We start from the raw sequence: 23,209 nt of genomic DNA, 5'->3' as shown, positions 1-23,209 counted from the left end.
AGTCAATGTGGTGGTCATGACCATCAGATTTTGTTAAAATGAAATAGAACAGAAAAATGCCAGAGTATATCACATGTAGTAAAGATTGTTTTGTGAAATTTCTGTTTCAGATATTTACATTAAAATGTCTCATCCTTGAGTCCAGATATGTTTCATAAGTCATAATTTTTTAGATTTCATAAAGGTAATATGGTACAAATACTACATATTACATAATATCCCCAGTAGGGTCTGGGGCAGCCCCATATAATCACATACATTGATATTTATACAGTGAAACACACAAATATTTTCACTAAATACAATAAAATCTGTAAGTAGCCTTTCACCCGGTCAGGTTAGAGTTTGCCTTCCAATGACGTTTTATTGCCAAACTTTATTTTTTTTTAATTTCAGATTTCAGAGCTTTGGAGATTTCAAAATTGCAGGTTGCAGGCCTATTTATACATGTGAGCACACCAGGTCGCACCGTGAGATACATTTCTTACACTGGGTTGAAGTCAAAGTTTGAAAACTACTGCACAATGCTATTGCTGGAATCATTCACTGTTAGAGCTGGGAAGGACCCTAGCAGTGATGTATTCCGTATATCCATAAAACCAAATCTCCTCAGTTTTAACAAGTAGAAAAACCAAGACCACAAGAGCAAATGCAGTGACTCCGGAGGCCACCCGTTTCTTTGCCCCAGAGCAAGCCTCCTGGCAACATGCAGTGCAGACCTCTGGACCACGCGCCTTCTCCAGAGTCATATAATCACAGCCACGCCACACCACATATCTTGGAGTTTTCCGTTTTTTCTCAGACTGCAGTTTTGAGTGGTCACTTCCATTTCTGAGTTCTCTGATCCAGTGAAAGCCCAGTGATGTTTTTTCCCCAGCAGGTCACTTAGACTCAGGTGTTTTGGCCATCAACTGAGGTGGCAATGGAGTCTCTGCCCAGGTTCCAGCAAATACTGTACATTTCCTGAGTTTGTGGTTGAAACTAGTCTCCCTGGACCAGCAGTTGCCATTTTCCCCCTGTGGAGCTATATTCATGTTTCCACATTGAACATGTCAGACTAAATGAACGTTGTGGTCTGAGGATTTAAAAGATTTATAATGGAGTCTTGAAAATTTACTTAAGGAATATGTACTTCCCCTAGCAATAACAAATATTACTACAAATGACCATATTAAATTAAAGTAACTTAGACATTTCTGATTTGTAGGAAAGTTGAAATTAATCTTACAGCAGTTTCAGTTTCAAAATGAAAACATTGCTTTGCCTGACCGCAGATTTTCAGGCTGTTAGTCAACAGCGAGTGAAAGAGTCTCAAGTGACTTTTTTTCTTTAAGAAATACTCAGTTTTCTCTATGTGTAGAAAAATGTTAGAAGGAAAAACCCTAAAATATCAACCATAGTTTTATCTGGGTAATATTTCTCTTAGAAAAAAAAATTTTTACACAGGAAACATCAAAAATTCCTTTCATAAGCTGAATGGTAGGTACACAGATTGCTATTTTATTAAAATCTTTATGCATGGCAATGTAGATATTGATTTGCATATATATTCCATAATTTTAAAAAATACCTTTATTTCATTTCTTTTCCTAACCTCTGTATTGGTCAATTAAAACGCTTTTTAAACACAAGTCACAAATCCATAAAAAATGTTCTGTAAGTGTTCTTTACTGAGATACATTACTTTTTACAATTTGAAAAAAGACTTCCTTATTCATTCTTTGTTCCTTCCCTGATTAATTCCTTTAGTGAGTAGGCAAGAAGCCCAGTTCAAACACTTTTTTTCCCCACATTAAAAAATAATAATCACAGCCAGGCGCGGTGGCTCACGCCTATAATCCCAGAACTTTGGGAACCCGAGGCGGGTCGATCACCAGGTCAAGAGATTGAGACCATCCTGGCTAACACGGTGAAACACCGTCTCTACTAAAAATACAAAAAATTTAGCTGGGCATGGTGGCGGGCGCCTATAGTCCCAGCTGCTGGGGAGGCTGAGGCAGGAGAATGGCGTGAACCTGAGAGGCAGAGGTTGCAGTGAGCCAAGATCACGCCACTGTACTCCAGCCTGGGTGACAAAGTGAGACTCCATCTCAAAAAATAATAATAATAATAATCACTAGAAGGTGTACTGGCAAATGTTGAACTGACTTGGGGAGGAAAAAAAATCCCAATTTGTGGTATTACCAGTTTCGGTGGTATAAATACTCCTGCCATAGCCAATTTCAAGCTACCCACATGTTACTGAACACAGAGTAGGTTACTTTGCATTATATAGCATATAGTTATACAGTAATTCTACCAAATAGATAAAATGTTAATGTAAATAACCTCAAGAATATAGATAATATTAAAATGCAGTAAAATAATTAAGTGATGAGCCTTGAGTTAAATATCCTTGTTTTTAACAAAGCACTTGATTTAATTATTTACATAATTTAGTTTTTAATAACGGCTGTGTTTAACAACAGATTCACCAAATCCCTGAAAATTTAAGTCAGCTTTCACAACCCAGTATGAGCCAGCTCCAGCACACTGCAGCTGCCAGATCAGAGCAGTGTCACCACTGCAAAGCAGAGAGAATTCTGGGAGGTGGGCACAGCCAGCTTGCCTTCCCCAGATTGTAGCCCAGTGGGGCTACAATTCCAGAGACCCCCTGCCCCACAACTGGGGAGCCCAGTGGTCCCACACAGCAGGACGGACTGACATTTGGAGGATGAGCCTTTTGTTCTCCCAGCTGCCCACTGCCCCCATGTAAACTGCCAGAGGGGCATTGCCCCAGGCCCCATGCTCCGGCTCCCTGAACGCTTTCAACTGTGAAAACCATGACAGAGTCCCGAGGCTTGACTAGGCTCTGATGCCAGCTCTGCCACTAGCCTAAATGACCCCAAACAGGTCACACCACCTCAGTTCACAGTTGCTGTAACAAATGAGGGGACTGGACCGGATGATCTGACTTAACCAAGGTTCCTTCCTGCTCTAAAACCCAAGTGAGTCAGGTGCAGTGGCTCACGCCTATAATCCTAACACTCTGGGTGGGAGGATCACTTGAGCCCAGGAGTTTGAAACCAGCCTGGGCAACATAGTGAGACCCCATCTCTACAAAAAATCAAAAAATTACCTGGGCATGGTGGGGCCTGCCTGTAGTCTCAGCTACTTGGGAGGCTGAGGCAAGAAGATCACTTGAGCCCAGGAAGTCAGGGCTTCAGTGAGCTGTAATCACACCACTGCACGCCAGCCTTGGTGACAGCAAGACCCTATCTCCAAAAAAAAATCGATTATTGAGAGCTTCAGAAAGATCACCAGTGGTGTCCAGACTCATTACTCATTGAGGAAAGCTCAGGCTACTGAATGACATGACTCACTTAACCTGAACTCAGCCTTGGGAACATGGTGAACCTTTCCCAGCCCTGATATTTGGTAAAACGGGGAACATAGTCCTCATTTGTTGGCCAGAATCACAGCCTTTGCTATGCCTCCTTGGCTTCTCTAGACACTCTTGTCTCCCCAAATGGTTCCTTGCCACTGGGAATCTGCCCACCTTTTGACAGACAGCTGTGCTGATGGAACATTGCTCAAAAACTTGAGAACTTAGTAAGTCTCAGAAAATTTGTTAAGTCGTGGTTAATGAAGGGAAGAGGAAGAGGAGCGACATGGTAGTGCAGGGGAGACACGGGCCTATTTTAACCAGGGTTCCCACAGCGCTTGTGTGGCACTCCTGTGTGTGTTTGTGGGGGCGGGTGGTGTGGGGATGTGTGTGTATGGTTGTCACTAGAACAAATTGTGCAGCTGTGTGCCTTGATATGTCAAGGTTACCATGATTTATAGATCGTATGTCCAAATTCACAACACCAATCCAAGAGAGGAGGGAGAACTACAGGAGGAAGTCTTGGCGACAGGGCTTTAAGAATGTGTTTCATGTTTAATGCTTTTAACATAGGTGCCTTGTTCTTGTTTCTAGAAAGCACTATAGAAGATATAACCCAAATCCAGATTGCTGTCTGTAGCTGGCCAAACCCATGTGAGGGTGAAGGCGGGGTTTGTGTGTGTGTGAATGTTGTTATGGTTGTTTATAGTTGTTGTGTTATATCTGAGGTGTAGGAGAGTTTTACAATAAGAGGTATGAGTTCTGTAATCCCAGCACTTGGGAGGCCGAGGCGGGCAGAACACTTGAGGTCAGTAGTTCAAGACCAGCCTGGCCAACATGGTGAAACCTTGTCTCTACTAAAAATACAAAAATTAGCTGGGCATGGTGGCGGACACCTGTATTCCCAGCTATTTGGGAGGCTGAAGCAGGAGAATCGCTTGAACCAGGAGGCAGAGGTGAGCCGAGATTGTGCCACTGTACTCCAGCATGGGCAACAGTGCGAGACTCCATCTCAAAAAAAAAAAAAAATGTATAAATATATGAGTTAGACATAGAGAAGCCTTTCTCTCTCTTCCCTCTGGTTGTCTCTCCCTCTCTGTCTCACACTGGATATGCACCCTCTGGGTTTATTCCATTCAGCCGTTCCACAAATGGAATTTCTGCTCTACACAAGGCATGTGTGTGCTTAGTGCTTTCAGAGCCATGGGTGTGTGGTGTGTCCTCAAGACACTTGGAGTTGAGTAAGGTGGACAAAATAAAGAGACATAACCATATTATAATGCTTTATGTAATTAATAACAGCTTCTGCATGTTGAGCCATTTGCTACATGTCGGGCCAATTACCTCATTTATCCTCACAACAGTCCTCTGAAGTTGAAATGTTATTGCCCCGTCTGCCAGCAGGTTACCTTCTTAGGTTGTGAACATTCAGACTCACAGATGACAATGGGCCACAATAGGGCACTGGGCCCGTTCAGAGGATGGAGGACAGGCCGCCTTCTGCAGGCACCCTTGCAGCAGTGCACATGAGAGTCTGTTCAGGTGCAGAGGGGTAGGAGTGGAAACCATCCTGGTAGAAAAGCCTCATGCCCTACAGAAGCCAAAGCTCTTGTAACATGCTCTGGGCATAGCTCCCCAGTTCTTTGCAAGGGCCATGCCCAGCTACAAGATCACCATGCTCAGGAAGCCTAAATCAGGATTCTTGGCTTCCTATCAGATAGCTACAGGTTCCTAGATCCTCCCAGGCTGTGCAGTTCACCAGTCAGAGGTCATTCTTATATAGTGTCGCCTGGTAACGTGGTTGACATACTGTCTTAGCAGGTTACCAAATTTAGCCAAAGATCAGACTCCCATGCAGAAAGGGAAAAGACTTATGTTAATTCCTTACCTACTCTCTCATTCCCATTTTACAGAGAATAAACCTGAGATTCAGAGAAGTTTATCAACTTGCCTCAAATTACATAATAACCCAGCCAGGATTTGAACCCTGGCCTCACTCCAAATATCATGCTCTTAACTAAAATGCAAGATGTAAAAATTTTTTCCTACCCCCATAAGCATGTCCGTGTTTATTTTGCTATTTGAAGCACTAGTTTGAATAACTTGCCCTCGAGAACAATCAGCCTTCCTGGAAGCAGCAGCCTGTTTATCCTGTGGCTTTGCCACTCCCTGGCGCGCTGCATACCCCAGTGTGAGACGCTCAGCACCATGCGAGTTAGCAGTTCTTCTTAGAATAATTTTTTTTAAAAAAGCACTAATTCTTTGCTTTTCTCTGTGAGTCTGTATTTTTAGTAGAGGTTTATGAGGAGGGGAATAAGAAGTTTTAAGGACAATAGAACCAATTTTGCATCTGAAAATAAATGAGTACCTGGCTACCATGTGCAAACAATTCTCTTTTGCCTTGACAGTCGTTTTTAAATCATCACTATGCTATAGCACAAACTAAGAGCTCAAGGCATACTAACCTCAGTTCAGCATATAAAATCCAGTTTGTATATCTGGATTATATTGCAAGAACCATTCAAGAAATGTGCCATCCATGTTCCAAGTATAAAAATAGAAATTTTAAGACAGCGTAACAATATTACTGTTGTTTCATTGGGTATTTAATTGACTTCAAGCTTTCACCAGGTATTAGAACTATCTGTTGACTTTCAAAACTTCATCATGTAGTGAGGAAAAATACTAAGGAATTTTGTAGACAAAATGTGAAATAGGTTGGGTAAAATACCATGTTTAAGTGCAATGCAGTGAGTTTATGATAAATTGTATTGAAATAGTCAAAATATAGTTCATGCGGAAGATGTTGGAGAGAGGCCTTGAGGGGCCTGGAATGTTCTGTTTCTTAGCCTAGGTGGTGGGGACAGCTGTGGTTTTATCATCTGAACGCTATCATACATTTATGGACTATGCTTTCTATGGCAGTTTTCAAAAATGCAGCTGACAAAGTTTGCCTGCCAATATGAAAAGGTGAATGTTCTTTAGGTAGGAGATACCATTTCATAGATTGTTTTGAATCTCATATTACACGAATTTACAAATTGGTAGATTATACAGTGAGAAAAGAATGAAGTTTGAATATTACCAACATCAGAGAAGCATTGGAAGAATAACTCAAGTTTCCAAAGTGAAACTATCAGGAAAAGTCACCTTTCTCTTTATGAGTAATAAAATTAGAACGTAAACAGATCATCAGTGGTGACCTCCCTCCTTGTGCTGCTCTCTTCCCTTCTGGAATCTTCCTGGGCAAATGTATGCAGTTCTGTCTGTGTTTCCTGAGGCGGGCCTGGCACTGTGCTAGGAACTGGGGACTAGAATCCTTGCCTTCATGATGAGGCAAGCAAGGCCTCAATTAGCCAAGAAGAGTTTTTAAACCCAAATAACAATGTGAGAATCAAAGTAATACAAAAAAGAGAGTTTTCATGAGGCCATATATGTTAGGTGGCAGTTAAGTGGTACAAAGAAATACTGCCAACCTGCAGATAAAGGAAGCGCTGTCTACTTAGGAGTGGTTGGGGAACTTTGAGGATGTGTGGGCTTCCTATGGGTAGAAAAAAAGAGAGCAGACCTTCCAAGAGAGGAAATCTTGTAACTGAAAGCATTACAGTGGGTGCAGATGTATTCTGTGTGTATAAGCTTCCTGGCAAGGAGGATTTGCTAGGGAAGAAGTGAACCTGACTTTGAGGAACCTTAAAAATAACAAGCTAGAAGATAATTCCACTGCATTGGAAAAGGGAAGCTATTGTGAGTTTTTGAGATTGGGACTGACCTGTGGCCAGGGTCCTTTTCCAGGGTCGGGCATCTGTGAAACTCTAATGAATGTCGTGAGTCCTCATGCTCTATACGTGGCCCAGGTTCCTTACCTTCTGTTGTTGTTTCAGATTCATGACAGATGCTGCCCGCCGAGAGCAGGAGTCCCTAAAGAAGAAGATTCAGCCGAAGCTGTCACTGACTCTGTCCAGCTCAGTGTCTCGAGGGAATGTGTCCACTCCCCCACGCCACAGCAGTGGAAGCCTTACTCCCCCCGTGACCCCACCCATCACCCCCTCCTCTTCATTCCGCAGCAGCACTCCGACAGGTGAGTGGCTTGGCCCTACCGCCTTGAGGAGGAGGAGAGGAGAGAGGAGAAAGAGAAAGTGTGTGCGATGTGCTGGGGGCAGAAAGGGGCTGGACAGATGATGACACAGACCCACCACATCGTCCGTCCTTTCACTAGTCTCTGTATATTGATTCATTCTTCAGTTTATTACTGAAGAAATATTTCTAGATTATTGTTAATATGCATGCGATAATGGTTTCGTAGATTTTTTGTCAATATATTTCCCATTTTTACTGTGCATACCCACATACACAACATTTTTAATGGGCTCTACAATAATATATATTTCATCACCTGATTTACAACTAAATATGTTATGAACACTTTGTCTTCTAAAACAGTTAAAATCATTACATTTTTTAGAGAAAACAATTTATTAAGCAGTCTTGGAGAAATTTAGATAGAATATTTCTTCCAAGGAGACTTCATTGTTTTTACAATGCCTTGAGAAAAAGGGGGAGTCCTTGTCTTCTCCAGGTTTTTCTGTAAATAGTGGAAACTTGCCCTTCAATTTAGCTTTTTCACTTGCTTCTTTATACCCACCTATTCTCCAGTCAAGTAATCCATTTTATTTTTCCCAGCCCATCTCTCCTATGTGCCTCCTCTTTCATCTCAGTCTCCCTGACACACATGGATGTCCACTACTCCTGCACTCTCATCTCTCCTCCAGGTCCTCGCCTTAAAGAGGCTTCTGTCCTTTTAAGGATACCGTCTTCATTGATTTGGATTGACTCTGCTCAAAACTTTATCCTCAGTTCCACATTAGGATTAGCCTGTAATAATCTGAAGACAAAGTTCAGTTGTTTAAAAAATTTATTAGTAAGAAAATCTTGGTAGAGTTACATGTATCAAGAAACTAGGACTTCAGCTGGGTACTGTGGCTCACACGTATAATCGCAGCTCTTTGGGAGGCTGAGGCAGGAGGATCACCTGAGGCCAGGATTTCAAGACCAGCCTGGGCGAAATGGCATTTTGAATGCCTCGTAAGTGCCAGAAACTGAGCTACTGAGGTGAGCAGAGAGAGGCCCTTCTCCCTGACCACAGGAGCTTACACCTGTTGGAGAATGTTGGCATTCTAGAGGCCAAACAAGATCACTTTTGTCTTCCTCTCCTAAGTATGGAAATGATTAAAAAATAAAACAGCAGTCACAGATGAAGAACAAAATATCACCTGTATTACATAAAGCTAAACCACAGAATGGAGCTTGGATCTGTAATAATTGGGCTTCCTAGTATGTCTTCCCAGAATTCAGTTTATTTCCCACAGTGCACTTCTCAGCTTACCTCAGGGTGGGAGCTGACCAGACTGCACCCTGGACCCTGAGCAGAGCGTGTCCAGCCCTTCCTCCCTAGTTCGTGCTTTATTAAGTCACTGTTCCTGCTTGGGCAGGAGTGAATGGAGATGGTGGAAGAGGTCCCGCATCTTTGTGCTGTCTGAGAAACAGAGAGATAGCTCTCTTCCCCCGGTGGGAGTATAGACCATCACTAATCAAATCAATACACAAATAAATATAACCTTGTAATCATGGCAAGTGCTATATAGAATTCTGTGATAGGAGGGCAACCAGAGAGAAGTTTGACCCAGGCAGGAAAGGAGTCAACTTAGTAAAGAGGAAAGGTGGAGCAATGTCACAAAGGGAACATTTTGCAAAGGCTCCATGGAGGGGAAAAGCCCAGCAGGTCCCCAGTACTGAAAGCAGGCCAGGTGGCCCAAGTGTAAGATGAGACTCAGAGGTAGGTGGGGACTAGGGCATTGGGGGTCTTACTCAAAATTTTGGTTGAATCGAAGAGCAAAGAGAAGCCACTTGTAACTACACCATCATCTCCTTAGCCATGATTAAAATTGCTTATCTTCTCTGACAGTTTATGTATCTCTCTGTCATCCATTTTCCACTGTGCAAAGTGTGTTTCAGAATACTAACTTCACAAAATACTAGTTGGGGAAAAGGGATTTCCTAGTAAGTTTGGGGAGATGATGAGTTCGACAAAGTTAAATGGATTTCTTTAATTCAGGGCTTTAATATGCACTGTTAGTCTCCAAAGGGAGGATTTAGTAAACTTAGATGCTGTGATTAGGGGACCTCTTTCTCTATGGGGCATCTCAGGGTTGCCCCATACCAACACAGGGTATCTGTCAAGGTTGACAGATACCCTGTGTTCAATCAGGATTGAACATTTTGAAGACAGGTTAGGTATGGGAGATAGACCAGAGTTCCTGCCTGAACTTCTTTCTTTACAAATGTTACCTTGGGCAAGTCACTAATACCAATTATATAGATTTTGTATCAAAATTAAATGTGATAGCACACGTATAACACAGTGCTCAGTAAATGTTCATCTCTTTCGTCTGGGGTTTTCAACTTTGTATTTTAGGAACAGTATCAAGGTCATTCTTCTAGAGGACGAACCAGTTCATTTGTGTTAGGCATTTATCTATTTCCTTGAATAGACCACCATGTTTCCCTTATATTTTATTTTGTGAATATTGACTTTCCAGGATCTTTGTGTGACATTTATGTTGTAAATCTAAGGAATGAAAGAGAGTGAAGTGTAATTCCTCAATCCTCTTTTCTGGGTATTGCTATGATATTTATTCATGTATAATATGAATTATGGAGGCAGTCTCCAACTGGCTGTGTTTTATACCTGAAGTAATATGGACTGACTCATGTCCAACACCAGATAACTATGACTGCCCCAATTAGTGACGGGTGCCTAGGACCCCCTGAAAATAAAGACAGTTTAAAAGTGAGAGTTTATTATTTTTCACGTAAGAATGTTTGGAAGAAATGGAATCATTTCCTTTCCTTCAGACATAAAGAAATCTTTCTGACACCTTGCCTATTTTAGCAATTTCCCATTGAGAGAATTAATTTATGTTGTGGTAAAGATGTATCATTTTCAATCTGTCAAGATCATTGGTAAGTTATTTGCTGCTGGAAGAACATTCCATGTAAACATCAAAAATTAGCAGGGGAAATGGTTTCTTAAACCCCTACCATGTACAATTTTGATTGTGTACATTTTTCAATGTTTGGAATGTTATTTTACCTGTAGTTAGAGAGATCAGCTTATTTTGCCTGACTAATGTGGTTTCAGTCACTTTCATTGCCAGGTTATAAAATTCCACGCTTCTACCCCTTAAATTCACTCTTCCAAGTTCCATATTCATGGTGCATTCCCACTTCAGAAATAATAGTCATCTTGTAGGAACTTCATTTATAAAATGTTCTTTAAGGTATATTTTCTTGACAATACTGAATTAGAGCTCAGCTTTATCCTAGACTTTTGAGTATTTCTTTGGTATACTTGGAATCAATGTTTGTTTTGCAATTTTTTTTTTTTTTTTTTTTTTTTTTTTTTGCAACAGGGTCTTACTGTATCACTCTATCACGTAGGCTGGAGTGCAGTGATGCTATCATAGCTCACTGCAGCCTCAAACTCCTGGGCTCAGCCTCCTGGGTAGCTCACCTCAGCCTCCTGTGTAGCTGGGACTATAGGTGCATGCCCTCATGCCCACCTAATTTTTTGACTTTTTTTTGTAGAGATGAGATCTTGCTATGTTGCCCAGGCTGGTCTTAAACTCTTGGCGTCAAGCAGTCCTCCCGCCTCTGCCTCCCAAAACTCTGTGATTATAGGCAGGGGCCATCATATATGGCCTGTTTTGCCATTTTTACATCCTATAAGAATCTTTTTCTCTTCTTGTTTTCCTTTCCTATCTTTGTCTTGTTTTCTTTTAATATATAGAGAAAGTATTCATTTAAGAAAAGCTTAGAATAGTTTAAATCATAGATCAGCAGACTTTTTCTATAAAGGTCCATATAGTAAATATGCTTTGCAGGCCACAGGGCCTCTGTTTCAGCTACTCAACTTTGCCATTGTAATGTGAAAGCAGCTATAGAACCACCTAAATTAATGGGCATGGTATGTTTTATTAAAAGTTTTTCGAAAACTCCATGTACAAAAACAGGCCAGAGTTGGCCCATAGGCCACAGTTTTCCAACCCCTGCTTTAAATAATAGAGAAATTGAATTTAAAAATAAATGTGATTAAATTATATGAAAATAAAGTGTTAAGATAATTCATACCCTTCTCCTTTTAAAAGTAGTAACATCGGCGAGGCACAGTTGCTCACGCCTGTAATCCCAGCACTTTGGGAGGCAGAGGCAGGCGAATCACCTGAGGTCAGGAGTTCGAAACGAGCCTGGCCAACATGGTGAAGCCCCATCTCTACTAAAAATATAAAAATTAGCCAAGTATGGTGGCTCATGCCTGTAATCCCAGCTACTTGGAAGGTTGAGGCAGGAGAATTGCTTGAACCTGGGAGGTGGAGGTTGCAGTGAACCAAGATCACGCCACTGCACTCCAGCCTGGGTGACAGAGCAAGACTTCATCTAAAAAAAAAAAAAGTAACATCTAGAGTATAATTACTTAGGGGGAAAGGCAGGTAGCACTTGTGGAGTGTTTGCTATGTGTGCTTACTATATTCTTTATGTATGACCTTGTATTTAATCTTAACACCAGACTCACTGAGACATTATTATTCCCATGTACAGATAAAGAAATAGAGGCTTAATAAGGTTAATGACACATCCATGTCTGTCTATTCAAAGAATATGCTCTTTCTAGTATACCCGCACTTTCTATCCACATTCGTTATTATTACATTAATACTTTTTTAAAAACTTTATTAGACCATCCACAGTGTGTGTGAACTTGACACCTCCAAACTCAAAATACGTTAAGTTACTGAAACCTTGGTTTGACTTCATTCACCATAACTTCCATTTTCACACAGCTCTACCATTCAAACAGCATGTCATAACAGAAGGACTTAACAGTTTCGTTCAGCCAGGGTTTCTCTAAGGGTCAGCTGACTCCAGATAGCCAGTTGTTAAATAATCAGGTTTGCAAGCTGTTTGCTAAACTGTTACCTTGAAATTGGCCATGGTGGGAGTATTTACACCAGTGAAATTGGCAAATGCTACATATCAGGACCTTCCCTGCCTCACTTTACCATTATACCACTGTTTTTTCCTTTCAGTATTTACCAGGTTAATCTTACTTAGTTTGTAGTTCAAGGAATCGTGGATCCATGTGTCTGCGAATAAACCTAAAGTCAATCACCAATAAATAAATAATGACCATTTCAAGCAATGAACTGCTTTGTAGCCACTCACCACAATGTTGTAGGAAAGGTTTTTACATTATATTGTTACACGAGAAGATCCAATTTCAAAACTGCATAAGCAATATAATCTCAATTTTTTTTTTTTTTTTTTTTTTTTTTTTTTTTGAGACAAAGTCTCACTCTGTCACCCAGGCTGGAGTGCAGTGGTGTGATCTCAGCTCACTGCAACGTCCACCTCTCAGGTTCAAGAGATTCTCCCACCTCTGCCTCCCAAGTAGCTGGGACCACAAGTGCGCATCAACATCTCCTGGCTAATTTTTGTATTTTTAGTAGAGGCGGGTTTTTGCCATGTTGACCAGGCTGGTCTTGAACTCCTGACCTCAAGTGATCCGCCTCAGCCTCCCAAAGTGCTGAGATTACGCCACCACACCTGACCCGTGATCTGAATTTTATCTTTTACTTCAGAGAAGTTAACCATGGTTATCTACCTTAATATGGTAGGAAGATGAATGTTATTTTCTTCTTTTTCTTTTCCCACATTTTCTGAAATGAGCTTGTCTTTCTTTTTATAATTAAAGCAACTTAGTCCATATGATTGGAAGATATAGAATTACTGGCCCTAAAAAGAGTTGAATGAATCTCTTTCCATCAAATTAATTGACCTGTGGTGTGAGGTCATCCTGTAGCAAAGGCCTATTTGCTTTTGCATCCATCATTAGAGAGCAGGTTGCCTTAGTTATTATTGCCTACAGCTTAGTTAAGAAAGTAATTTGTCCCCCCTCCCGCCATATTTCCCCCTTGAACCTCTTAATACAGTGACTTTCGATCAGGATGAACGTTGAAATCACCTGGAAAAAATTGTAATCTCCCTCAGCCTGGGCTTCCCCTGCAGCCACTCTGATTCAGTTGGTGGGTGGGGCTTGGGCATTGGGAGTTTTTAAAAGCGCTTTTGGGTGGGTAATTCTAACCTACAACCAGAGTTAAGAAACCACTGTTTTAAAACGTGGCCCATCTCGTTGTAGTATCTGTGTGCCTTCTAGCTTGAATTTTGAACATATTTCCACGTTGTCTGGAGAAAGATTATTGTAATCTGTTTCCTTGGCCTCCGGGATGAATCCAGTGGGACTGACAGATGCTCACTCATGTCTTAATGGAGAAGCCGTGGAAAGAGCTGGCTGGGTTTCTGGTTCTAGTGGCATCACATAGTTACTCCTGGAAAATATTGGTATATATATTTTGGCATACTCTGGGGGGGAAAATTCAAGTATTAAACCAGAGAAAGGCACCCAAGGAAATTAAACCAATTTTTAGGTTTTCTTGTTTAGATTCTTAAAACAATGCAGAAGCTTAAATTTTATATTATTTTACCTCATATTCCTGTGTCTTTTGGTATGGCCTTTTACAAAATATTTCTTTATGGCTTTTACAATAAATTATTCAGATTATAAAAATATTGAAAACTTCAGGAGTTATTACTACGCAGCAAATTATTTTAAATAATATAGTATTAATTTTTCCCTCGGGGTGAACATTACTCTGCAATACAGACTTACAGGACTGATAGAACTTTGCTTGGCATTTAGAAGCTCTATCTGAATGGAGTTGAGGTGAGCTCTTCCCTCATGCCTTTATTGTTAGAAAACAAAATAAACAGGCTTAGTAAGGACAAAAAATTCCAGACAGAAAAAAGATAAGCAAAATAAAGTATAAACTAATATACATCCCCCACCTACCCAAAAGAAAAGAACAAAATGGAAGGAAAAATCTCAGAGAAATCCTGTTCTGTTTAATAGTGGAAAATGAGGGAGGAAAGTGAAATATTTCAGCCTGACTGAATGTCGTGATCTACTTGTGAATTCCTGAGGTTGTGATTTGGTTTTTCTAAAAAACTCTCCCTAAAGAGTTGGATGTCTGCATGATACCTAAGCAACATTCCCTAAAATCTTCCTATTGATCTGATTTACATTTTCCTTTTCACATAAATTCCCGCTCTTGTAGCTGGAGAATGAGAAGATGTTGCTATATTCTCTGCCTGCATTCTGTAGGTCATTTGCTTGTTTATATACTACTCTGTTCTAATCTTTGTCGCTTCCTCTTCCTTTTTGATTGACCAGTAAAACCTTTATTCCTCTGCCTGAGTATCATGGTCGAGTCTTATGGCTAATTCTGCTTCCCCAGCATCTTCCGCAGCCACTTATTTTTAATCTCTTCTTGCTACTGAAAGTGTTGCAGTGAGGATGGCAACAAGGAAATGGGATTTATTTTTCCACAGCTATACCACTTAGAAAAAACCTTCCCAAACAAAACCTTTTTTTGACTTGAGGAAAACAATCAAATTGGCCAGGTGCAGTGGTTCACACCTGTAATCCCAGCCCTTTGGGAGTCTAAGACGGACAGATCTCCTGAGGTCAGGAGTTCGAGATCTCATTATCCCTCTGCCCAGCAGAGAGTGAAATGGACAGAGGTGTGATGTAGGTTCCTCAGAGCCACAGAGCTGAGTGATGTTGACCCAGCACTTCCACTCTAGGTATTTACCAAAGAGGAATTCATGCCCTGGCCAACATGGCAAAACCCCGTCTCTACTAAAAATACAAAAATTAGCCAGGCGTGTTGGTGCACACCTGTAATCCCAGCTACTTGGGAGGCTGAGGCATGAGAATCAGTTGGACCTGGGAGGCGGAGGTTGTAGTGAGCCAAGATTGCTCCACTGTGCTCCAGGCTGGGTGACAGAGTAATACTTCATCATAAATAAATAAATAAATAAATAAATAAAAGTCAGTGGTGATCAGTAATCATAATCTTTTTCGAACCTTATAGTGCACAAAAGCATTCACATTCACCATGTAATTTGATCCTTGTTAATATTTGATAGCACACAAGACAAGTATTATTAACTTTTATTTTAAGTCCAGGGTACAAATGCAGGTTTGTTACATAGGTAAACTTGTGTCATGGGGGTTTATTTTCCAGATTATTTCATCACCCAGGTATTAACCCTAGTACCCATTATTTTTTCTGATCCTCTCCCTCCTCCCACCTTTTGCCCTCCACCCTCCGAAAGGCCCCAGTGTGTATAATTCCCCTGTATGTATCCATGTGTTCTCTCATCAGTTAGTTCTTTCTCATCACTTGGCTCCCACTTATAAGTAAGAACATGCAGTATTTGGTTTTCTGTTCCTGTGTTAGCTTCCTAAGGGTAATGGCCTCCAGCTCCATTCAGGTCGCTGCAAAGGACATGATCTTGTTCTTTTTTATGGCTGCATAGTATTCCATGGTGTATATGTACCACATTTTCTTCATCCAGTCTATCATTGATGGGCATCTAGGTTGATTTCATGTCTTTGCTATCGTGAATAGTGCTGCAGTGAACATGTATATCTTGTTATAAGGCACTGTGCCAAGTATTGGGGATACAGAAAAGCATAAGGCATAGCCCTTGTGGTTTAGAACTTACAACCCTTAATAGAAGCAGGCTACATATGCCTGTGGAACAGACAACTAATGAACATGATGTATACACATACGGGCTACATTAGCAGCACAGATGATTAATAAGACAGTATAGAAATACACATGGGGTCATTCTACGCTGTTTTAATGCAATTGAAAGATGTATATTCACACTCATAAAATGTCATAGATAATTGCAAGGCAAATGTAAGTTCCAAAGGAGTAGGAATAAGGTGACATCACAGGGAAAGTGATTTGGGCGAACAATTTTATAGTCCATGATTATGGAATGTGTCAGGTTAGGGAATTAGTGAGCAGACCTGGATGCGTTGACTAAAGGTGGTATGCAGATCTAGACTTTTCTGGGAGACCCTCCCGAACTCTGGGAGCACAGAAGTAAAGTGCTAAGAGTCCTGGACACCAAAGGGGTCTCAATCCAAATCTTGGTTCTGCTGCTTGAGAGACAGATGAACTTAAACGTTTTCAAGCCTCAGTTTCCTCATCTGTATAATGGAGGCAGTGTTTACCTTACTGGGAGGATTAATTAAATAAGGATAGGGCCAGGAACAACTGCTGTGTTAACCACCAGTTCAGAAAATAAATTAGCATAGGAATATCCCCGCTCTGCTTTCAAAATACCCTGCATTAGTAAGTAAGCCCCATGTGTTCAGGAACTGTTGACTGGAATTGGTGGAAATGGCTTATGTAGTCAGGTTAGTTAGGGCTTCTAGAAATAGCTAGGTAGCACCTGTAAATCAAAATATTTTTTGCTGTAAGCTGAATCCAGCCCTTTTGGGCAGACAATATTTCACCAGCCCTAGCCAGGGCTGCTTGTGCATGTTTATTTTTAGTCTGCACTAACCTCAGAGAAGGCTGATTCCAGGAATGTGCATTACAGGTGGTATTTGCTAATGAACACTCTGGACATGGATACATTTTCAGGAAGGAGATGGGTTCATTTTCTTGTCAGAGTGGATACAAACGCTATATCTAAAGTGTCTATGGGACCAAAGGGAAAAAAAAAAAAAACAGAAGTTGGACTTCGTCAAAACGAAACAAATGTGTGCTTTAAAGGACACTATCAAGAAATTGAGATGGCAATCAGAATAGGTGAAAATATTTGCAAGCCATGTATCTGATGAATGTCTCATATCTAGAATATGTACGAACTCCTACAACTCAATAATGAAAGGACAACCCAATTTAGAAATGGGGGGACATGACACCGTTGTTATTAACACAGAAGCATTTAAGATTATCATTTTATAACCAGGGGTGGCAGAAGTGAAGATGTAGCAAGTTGACCAACTTTTATGTCCTTTTTGTTATTTTAGTAAAGGTAGCAATAACCCTTTTAACTGTGGAGGCTCAGAGTACTAAGAAACAGAGCACTGGATGTTTCCAGCAGGTGAACACACTGGTGAAGGAGCTCTGTCCCCTCTCTTGTTGAAGGATGTGCCCACATAGCCCCGACCATTGTCACAGTTGGGACTGGGGGGACACCCCTTTGTGCCACCCAATTTAGGGTCCTTTTACATTTCAGATTCCCTTTAAGGTGTGTAGAATTGAACATCCCACTGGTGAGATTTAAATCAAGGTCAGAGGGCCATGTAAAGGGTATCTCAAAGTCTTTAGAACTGGGGGAGTTTTGACTACAGTGTCTCTGAAACTCCCTTCCCTCCTTCCTGTGCAGAGCGGAGAATGTCCTCAAACCTGCTCTGAGGGGAGAGGGCAGCAGATCTCATTATCCCTCTGCCCAGCAGAGAGTGAAATGGACAGAGGTGTGATGTAGGTTCCTCAGAGCCACAGAGCTGAGTGATGTTGACCCAGCACTTCCACTCTAGGTATTTACCAAAGAGGAATGAAAACATGTATCCACAAAAGACAGGTACAAGGATGTACATAGCAGTTATTCACAGTAGCCCCAAACTGATGAGTAGTTTATCCACAGATAAATGGGTAGATAAACTGATATATCCAGATTGTGGAGTATAATTTAGCAATAAAAAGAAAGTACTGATACACACACAAAAAAAATGGATGAATCTCAAAAACATTATGCTGAGCAAGACAAGCCTGACCCAAAGGGTACTCATGAAATTCAAGTACAGGCAAACCAACCTGCGGCGACAGAAATCAGAACCGTAGTTAATGTGAGAATGTGAGGAGGAAGGCGTGGACAAGGGAACTTTCTTGAATGATGGATATATTCTGTGTCTTGATTGGGATGTTGGTTTCACAAATGTATACATTTATCAAACTCATCCAATTATATGCCTGCCCGATGCAGTGGCCTATATCTGTTATCCCAGCATGGGAGGCTGAGGTGGGAGGATTAATCGAGCCCAGGAGTTTGAGGCCAGCCTGGTCATCATAGTGAGACCTTGTCTCTACAAAAAATCAAAAAATTAGCTGGGCGTGATGGCACATGCCTGTAGTCCCAGCTACTTGGGGATGAGGCAGGGAGGATGGCTTGAGCCCAGGAGGTCACAGCTACAGTGAGCTGTGATTGTGCCACTGCACTCTAGCTTGGGTGACAGAGTGAGACCCTGTCTCAGAAAAAACAAGTATACACTTAAGATTTGTGCATTTCACTGACCCCGTCTCAGAAAAAAACAAGTATACACTTAAGATTTGTGCGTTTCACTGACCCCGTCTCAGAAAAAAACAAGTATACACTTAAGATTTGTGCGTTTCACTGTGTGTAAATCTTACCTCAATTGAAACAAAAGAGTGGTGGCTCAGGCAGGAATAAAGAACAGGAGTCCACAACTTCCAGTCACTCTTTGAACTAGCAAATAGCATTTCCTCTGTTACAAACAATTCATTTAGGAACAATGAAGTAAATACATGCAGTAGTCTGAGTTTGAAAATCTCTGGAATTTCCTCTTCATTGAAGAAAGACAGTAGGCGGAATTCTTTATCCTTAGCATAGGAACACTAAGGAAGCAGTAACATGGACAAATAAAACAGTTACGGGACATATTAAGTAGAGAGAAGGAGCAGGGAAGACAAGATAAAGAAGCACTCTTGCCAAACTCTCAGTCCAGTGACACAGTTGAGAATTGGTTAATGACTGAAAGTGTTTCTGATAGAACTTACAGCACCTACATCTTCCAATACCCAAAATATTTTGTTTCCCATGAGATAAAGGGTGCTTCCTTACGTTGAGAATATTACAAGAAAGAAAATTAAAGCCACCCAGGTTCAGTCCATGTTGAGCACATCCTCAGAAACTCTAAGTAATCCGGTTTCTCTGATGGGCAGGCACTTAAATCCTCAGATTTAATATCTGTGCTAACAGAAAGCCAATAATTCAGTGTTTCTGTGTTATTTTTTATACTGTTCATGCAGAATGATCCTATACCACACTTGACCATTTACATTTAGTTAAAAACCTGAATTTCATCTCTACTGTTAACTGTGTTGTTTAATCAAACTCAATAAAAATAGTATGTCCATTGTTAAGAATTCCCACAAGAAATCTCAAAGGTCTTTACAGTCATATTTCCCTTCGTGCTAGCAACACGGTTAGTGGTGAGGCATTGGTCCTAGGTCCTAGCTGCTTTTTCTTTGTCCCAGCAGGGGTCTCTGCATCGGCCAAAAAAATACCAAAAAAGATCACAAGGTAAAGTTGTTTTAAAGAGCACATATTAAGACTGTGCAGCTCACACCTTGTCTCCCCAAGAAAGAATGCCATCTTTTTAAGCCAACGTCCAGAGCTCGCTCATATGCCAACATCCATCAGTGCACACTTCTCAGTAATTTTCCTTTGGAAGCACAAACCAGAACTGAAATATGAGTGCTAAAGAGAGCAACATATTGTAAGCCTGGAAAGTGGTGTGGATTCTACTGAAAACATGAATAAACAAACAGACGCCCGCGACTGCCATACGCCTCCCTTATGAAGGTGATGTAGATTTAGCACCTGAAGAATTCACAGCCCAGACAAACTCATATATTTCCAAAGACACCTTTTCTCCGCGCCCCCACCCCTGCCACCACCAGTCTACAACACGGCATATTAAAATCAGAGAAGCCCTTTCATCTTTCTGAGTATCACGGCAGCAAACTTGTTTTAATGTCTTTTCCATGTGGCTCAAGTTTTAACAATAAAATGATCCCCAGGCACACCCAGCTGCACAGCGTTAAAGAACCTGCAGAAAACTGAGAATGCTTTGAGCTAATTTGTTTCTGCTAAAAAGACAAGGGGCAGAATCTCACTGCTCCTGTCCCAGGACTTGTGTCAGATGTTGGAAATGCACTCAGAACAAGCGGTGTTTAACAGGCAGGGAGAAACTGAGGTTGCTGGAACCTTTCTGGGACCATGGACGAAGGGATTGTGCATGTCTGGCACCTTGCAACCGAAAGTACACAGTTCCTCCTTGGAAAATTGGACTGGTGTTAATTCATCTTTAGCAGTAACAAGTTGAGTTGGTCTTATCAGATCAAAGATTTATTTCATATTCCACTAGTCTAAATAAGTATTTTTTTTAAAAACCAAGTCAATTAGGCTCTGTTTGGTATAGAACACATAGGTAAAATCAACCATAAGAAACTAAAGCTGGTTGGGGGACAACTGTATATGAATTTGACATCTACTGATCTCATGATGGACTGTGTTTTCTATCTCAGTACCCCAATTCTTCAGTTTCATTTTAAGGCAGCTAGAGTATTCTAAATAGGTATAGGCCCCAGGACAAATCATTCTCAGGGAACCTGAATAATTTTGAATGGAGTAGTTGGTCCCTGACATTGTCTACCAGCTAAGATGTTTCCTTGCAGCCTGAGACTGGATGCATTTTTATTTTTCAAATAGATTCCTATTTCAAAACTATAAAAATTTTTAAATAAAAAATAAAAGTCAAGCAGACTTCTTTCTGGCAAATAAAGTGGTGCTTTTCGTGTGATCTGTTTTCATGTGAGCTCTCTAAGATAAGCTGTGTCACTGTATAGTAAAAAGTCTCCTCAGAATGTTTGACTTGAAAATGGCTGCCTAGAGTCTTACATTCAGGGGCAGGAAAGGCCCTCGATATGCGTTTCTGGTGGTGCATCCTCAGCTATCCTCCTCTAGACAGAACTGTCTGGGGTTATCCAGGCTGTACTAACAGTGTGCTAACAGTTACGGGGACTGATGCTGGGCCGTCAATGTAGGATGGTGTTTTTGAGACGTGATCGTGACTCCCATATCTTGAGCAGGCCCCCACCCTTTTAAATGGTTACTTTCTAATATTCCACCAAGTTCTGGACCATTATTGTGTTGAAAGTCTCCCTGAAATTCACCATGATGAAGTTAGTTTTGGCAGAGCACTTAGATGCTATGAACAGCATTTCACTGCCATTAAAAGGAAGCATTCTTTGAAAAAAGTGTTTAATTAAAGCCACTTGGTTTCTGTAATACCAGTATATATAATTCAAAATATGCTATGTTGTGTGTATAGGAAAATTATTAAGACTAACAAAACTTGACAAATGGTTAATATTTAAAAGCATGCAATTAAAATGTCACAACTTAGTTGTGAGTAAGCTACCAAGGGGATCTTGACTGGAGTTGGTTCTGAAGGGCTAGATGGGGTACTGCCACCACCTGTGGGCCATGCACCTTAACCTGGAACGGTTCCCCCCGCAGCCGGGAGATGAATAGGCCCCTTTTGGAAAGTAAAACCATAAAATTAAAATTATGAAGTAACTGCAAATATAAAAATTGGCTTTTTCTTTAAATCAAAGAAAAATGAAACCATTTCTGGAATAACTGTATAATAAATACGCATTACAGAAACATAAATACACCTTTGGTTACTAATACACGGTACTTGCCAACTAAATAGTAAATTAAAAGTTCAGGCCAGGCACAGTGGCTCATGCCTATAATCCCAGCACTTTGGGAGGCCAAAACAGGTGAGGCCTGAGGCGCTTGAGCCCAGGAGTTCGGGACCAGCCATGGTAACACAGGGAGACCCTGTCTCTGCAAATAGCTTTTTTTAAATTAGCCAGGTGCAGAGGCATGTGCCTATGGTCCCAGCTACTCAGGAGCTGAGGCAGGAGGATCGCCTGAGCCTGGGAGATTGAGGCTGCAGTGAGCCTAGCTTGCACCACTGCACTCCAGCCTGGGCAACAGAGCAAGACCCTGTCTCAAAACAAAACAAAACAAAGTTTAGTAGAATCTAGTTAACCTTTTTTTTTCTTCCCCCCGAGATGGAGTCTTGTTCTGTCACCCAGCAGGAGTGCAGTGGCATGATCTCAGCTCACTGCAACCTCTGCCTCCTGGGTTCAAGCAATTCTCCTGCCTCAGCCTCCTGAGTAGCTGGGATTACAGGCATCCGCCACCACGCCCAGCTAATTTTTATACTTTTAGTAGAGACAGGGTTTCACCATGTTGGCCAGACGGGTCTCAAACTCCTGACCTAGTGATCCGCCCACCTCAGCCTCCCAAAGTGCTGGGATTACAGGCATGAACCACTGTGCCCAGCTAGTTAACACATTTGTAAGTAATCTATAGGGCTCTGTTTTCTAAAATGAATAAGTAATAAATATTCCAAAAAGGATTTTTTTCCTTCCCTTTTTTGCTTTCCAACAAATATGTGTTTCTTGGCATCATCAAAAGTGGAAGTTTTGCCAGGACTAGAAAGCTTGTCCTTTGCCATGTGGGAGACCTTTAGCTAAAGCTATAAATGTGGCACACTGATGAACATTGTCATTTTAATTCTGTCAAGCAAGGAGGGTAAACTGGAAAATGAATTATGCTATATATAAACTTGAAAGTAGCTCCATCTTCGTGGTAGCTGTGCCTCTTAAAAATAGCATCTAACAGCCTCCTAGAATTTCTATTTACCTTTTGTTTTCTATTATATAATAGTCTATTTTGGAAAGATGGCAGGACTGAAAAGTGAATGGATGTTTTCTGATACATTTTGCCTCTTTTGTTATCTTCCAGAAGATGGCAATTTGTGGCTTCTTCAGAGTGTTCGCAGGTTCTTGTCTATAAAGTGTTCTGAATTTATTAACCTAATAAACCATATTGTTACTTAGACGCCAAATTAATAGTTATCGTTGGTTCCTCTCATTGAAGTATATTTTCTAAGATACTAAATGAATGTACTTTTAGTATCTTTTCTAAGATACTAAATGTAGGATGGTGTTTTTGAAGCATGATCATGACCCTATA

At 41.0% G+C, this 23,209-nt stretch overlaps 1 protein-coding gene and 1 long non-coding RNA gene across 4 annotated transcripts in view; one reads left to right on the top strand and one right to left on the bottom strand.

Moving 5' to 3' along the window:
- JAZF1 (JAZF zinc finger 1) overlaps positions 1-23,209 on the top strand; it is a 349,309-nt gene that overhangs the window by 275,621 nt on the left and 50,479 nt on the right. For all 3 annotated transcript variants that reach the window (XM_050783212.1, XM_050783213.1, XM_050783211.1), the window contains exon 3: positions 7,246-7,442. In XM_050783212.1, coding sequence (XP_050639169.1) covers positions 7,246-7,442 — 197 coding nt within the window. The remainder of the gene's footprint in view (positions 1-7,245; positions 7,443-23,209) is intronic.
- LOC126950065 (uncharacterized) overlaps positions 1-23,209 on the bottom strand; it is an 83,993-nt gene that overhangs the window by 55,358 nt on the left and 5,426 nt on the right. The gene's annotated exons all lie outside the window — the stretch shown is intronic.

The sequence above is a fragment of the Macaca thibetana genome, chromosome 3 (genome assembly GCF_024542745.1).
Source record: "Macaca thibetana thibetana isolate TM-01 chromosome 3, ASM2454274v1, whole genome shotgun sequence".
Lineage (NCBI taxonomy): Eukaryota > Metazoa > Chordata > Mammalia > Primates > Cercopithecidae > Macaca > Macaca thibetana.
This window is presented reverse-complemented; position numbering and strand designations above follow the sequence as displayed.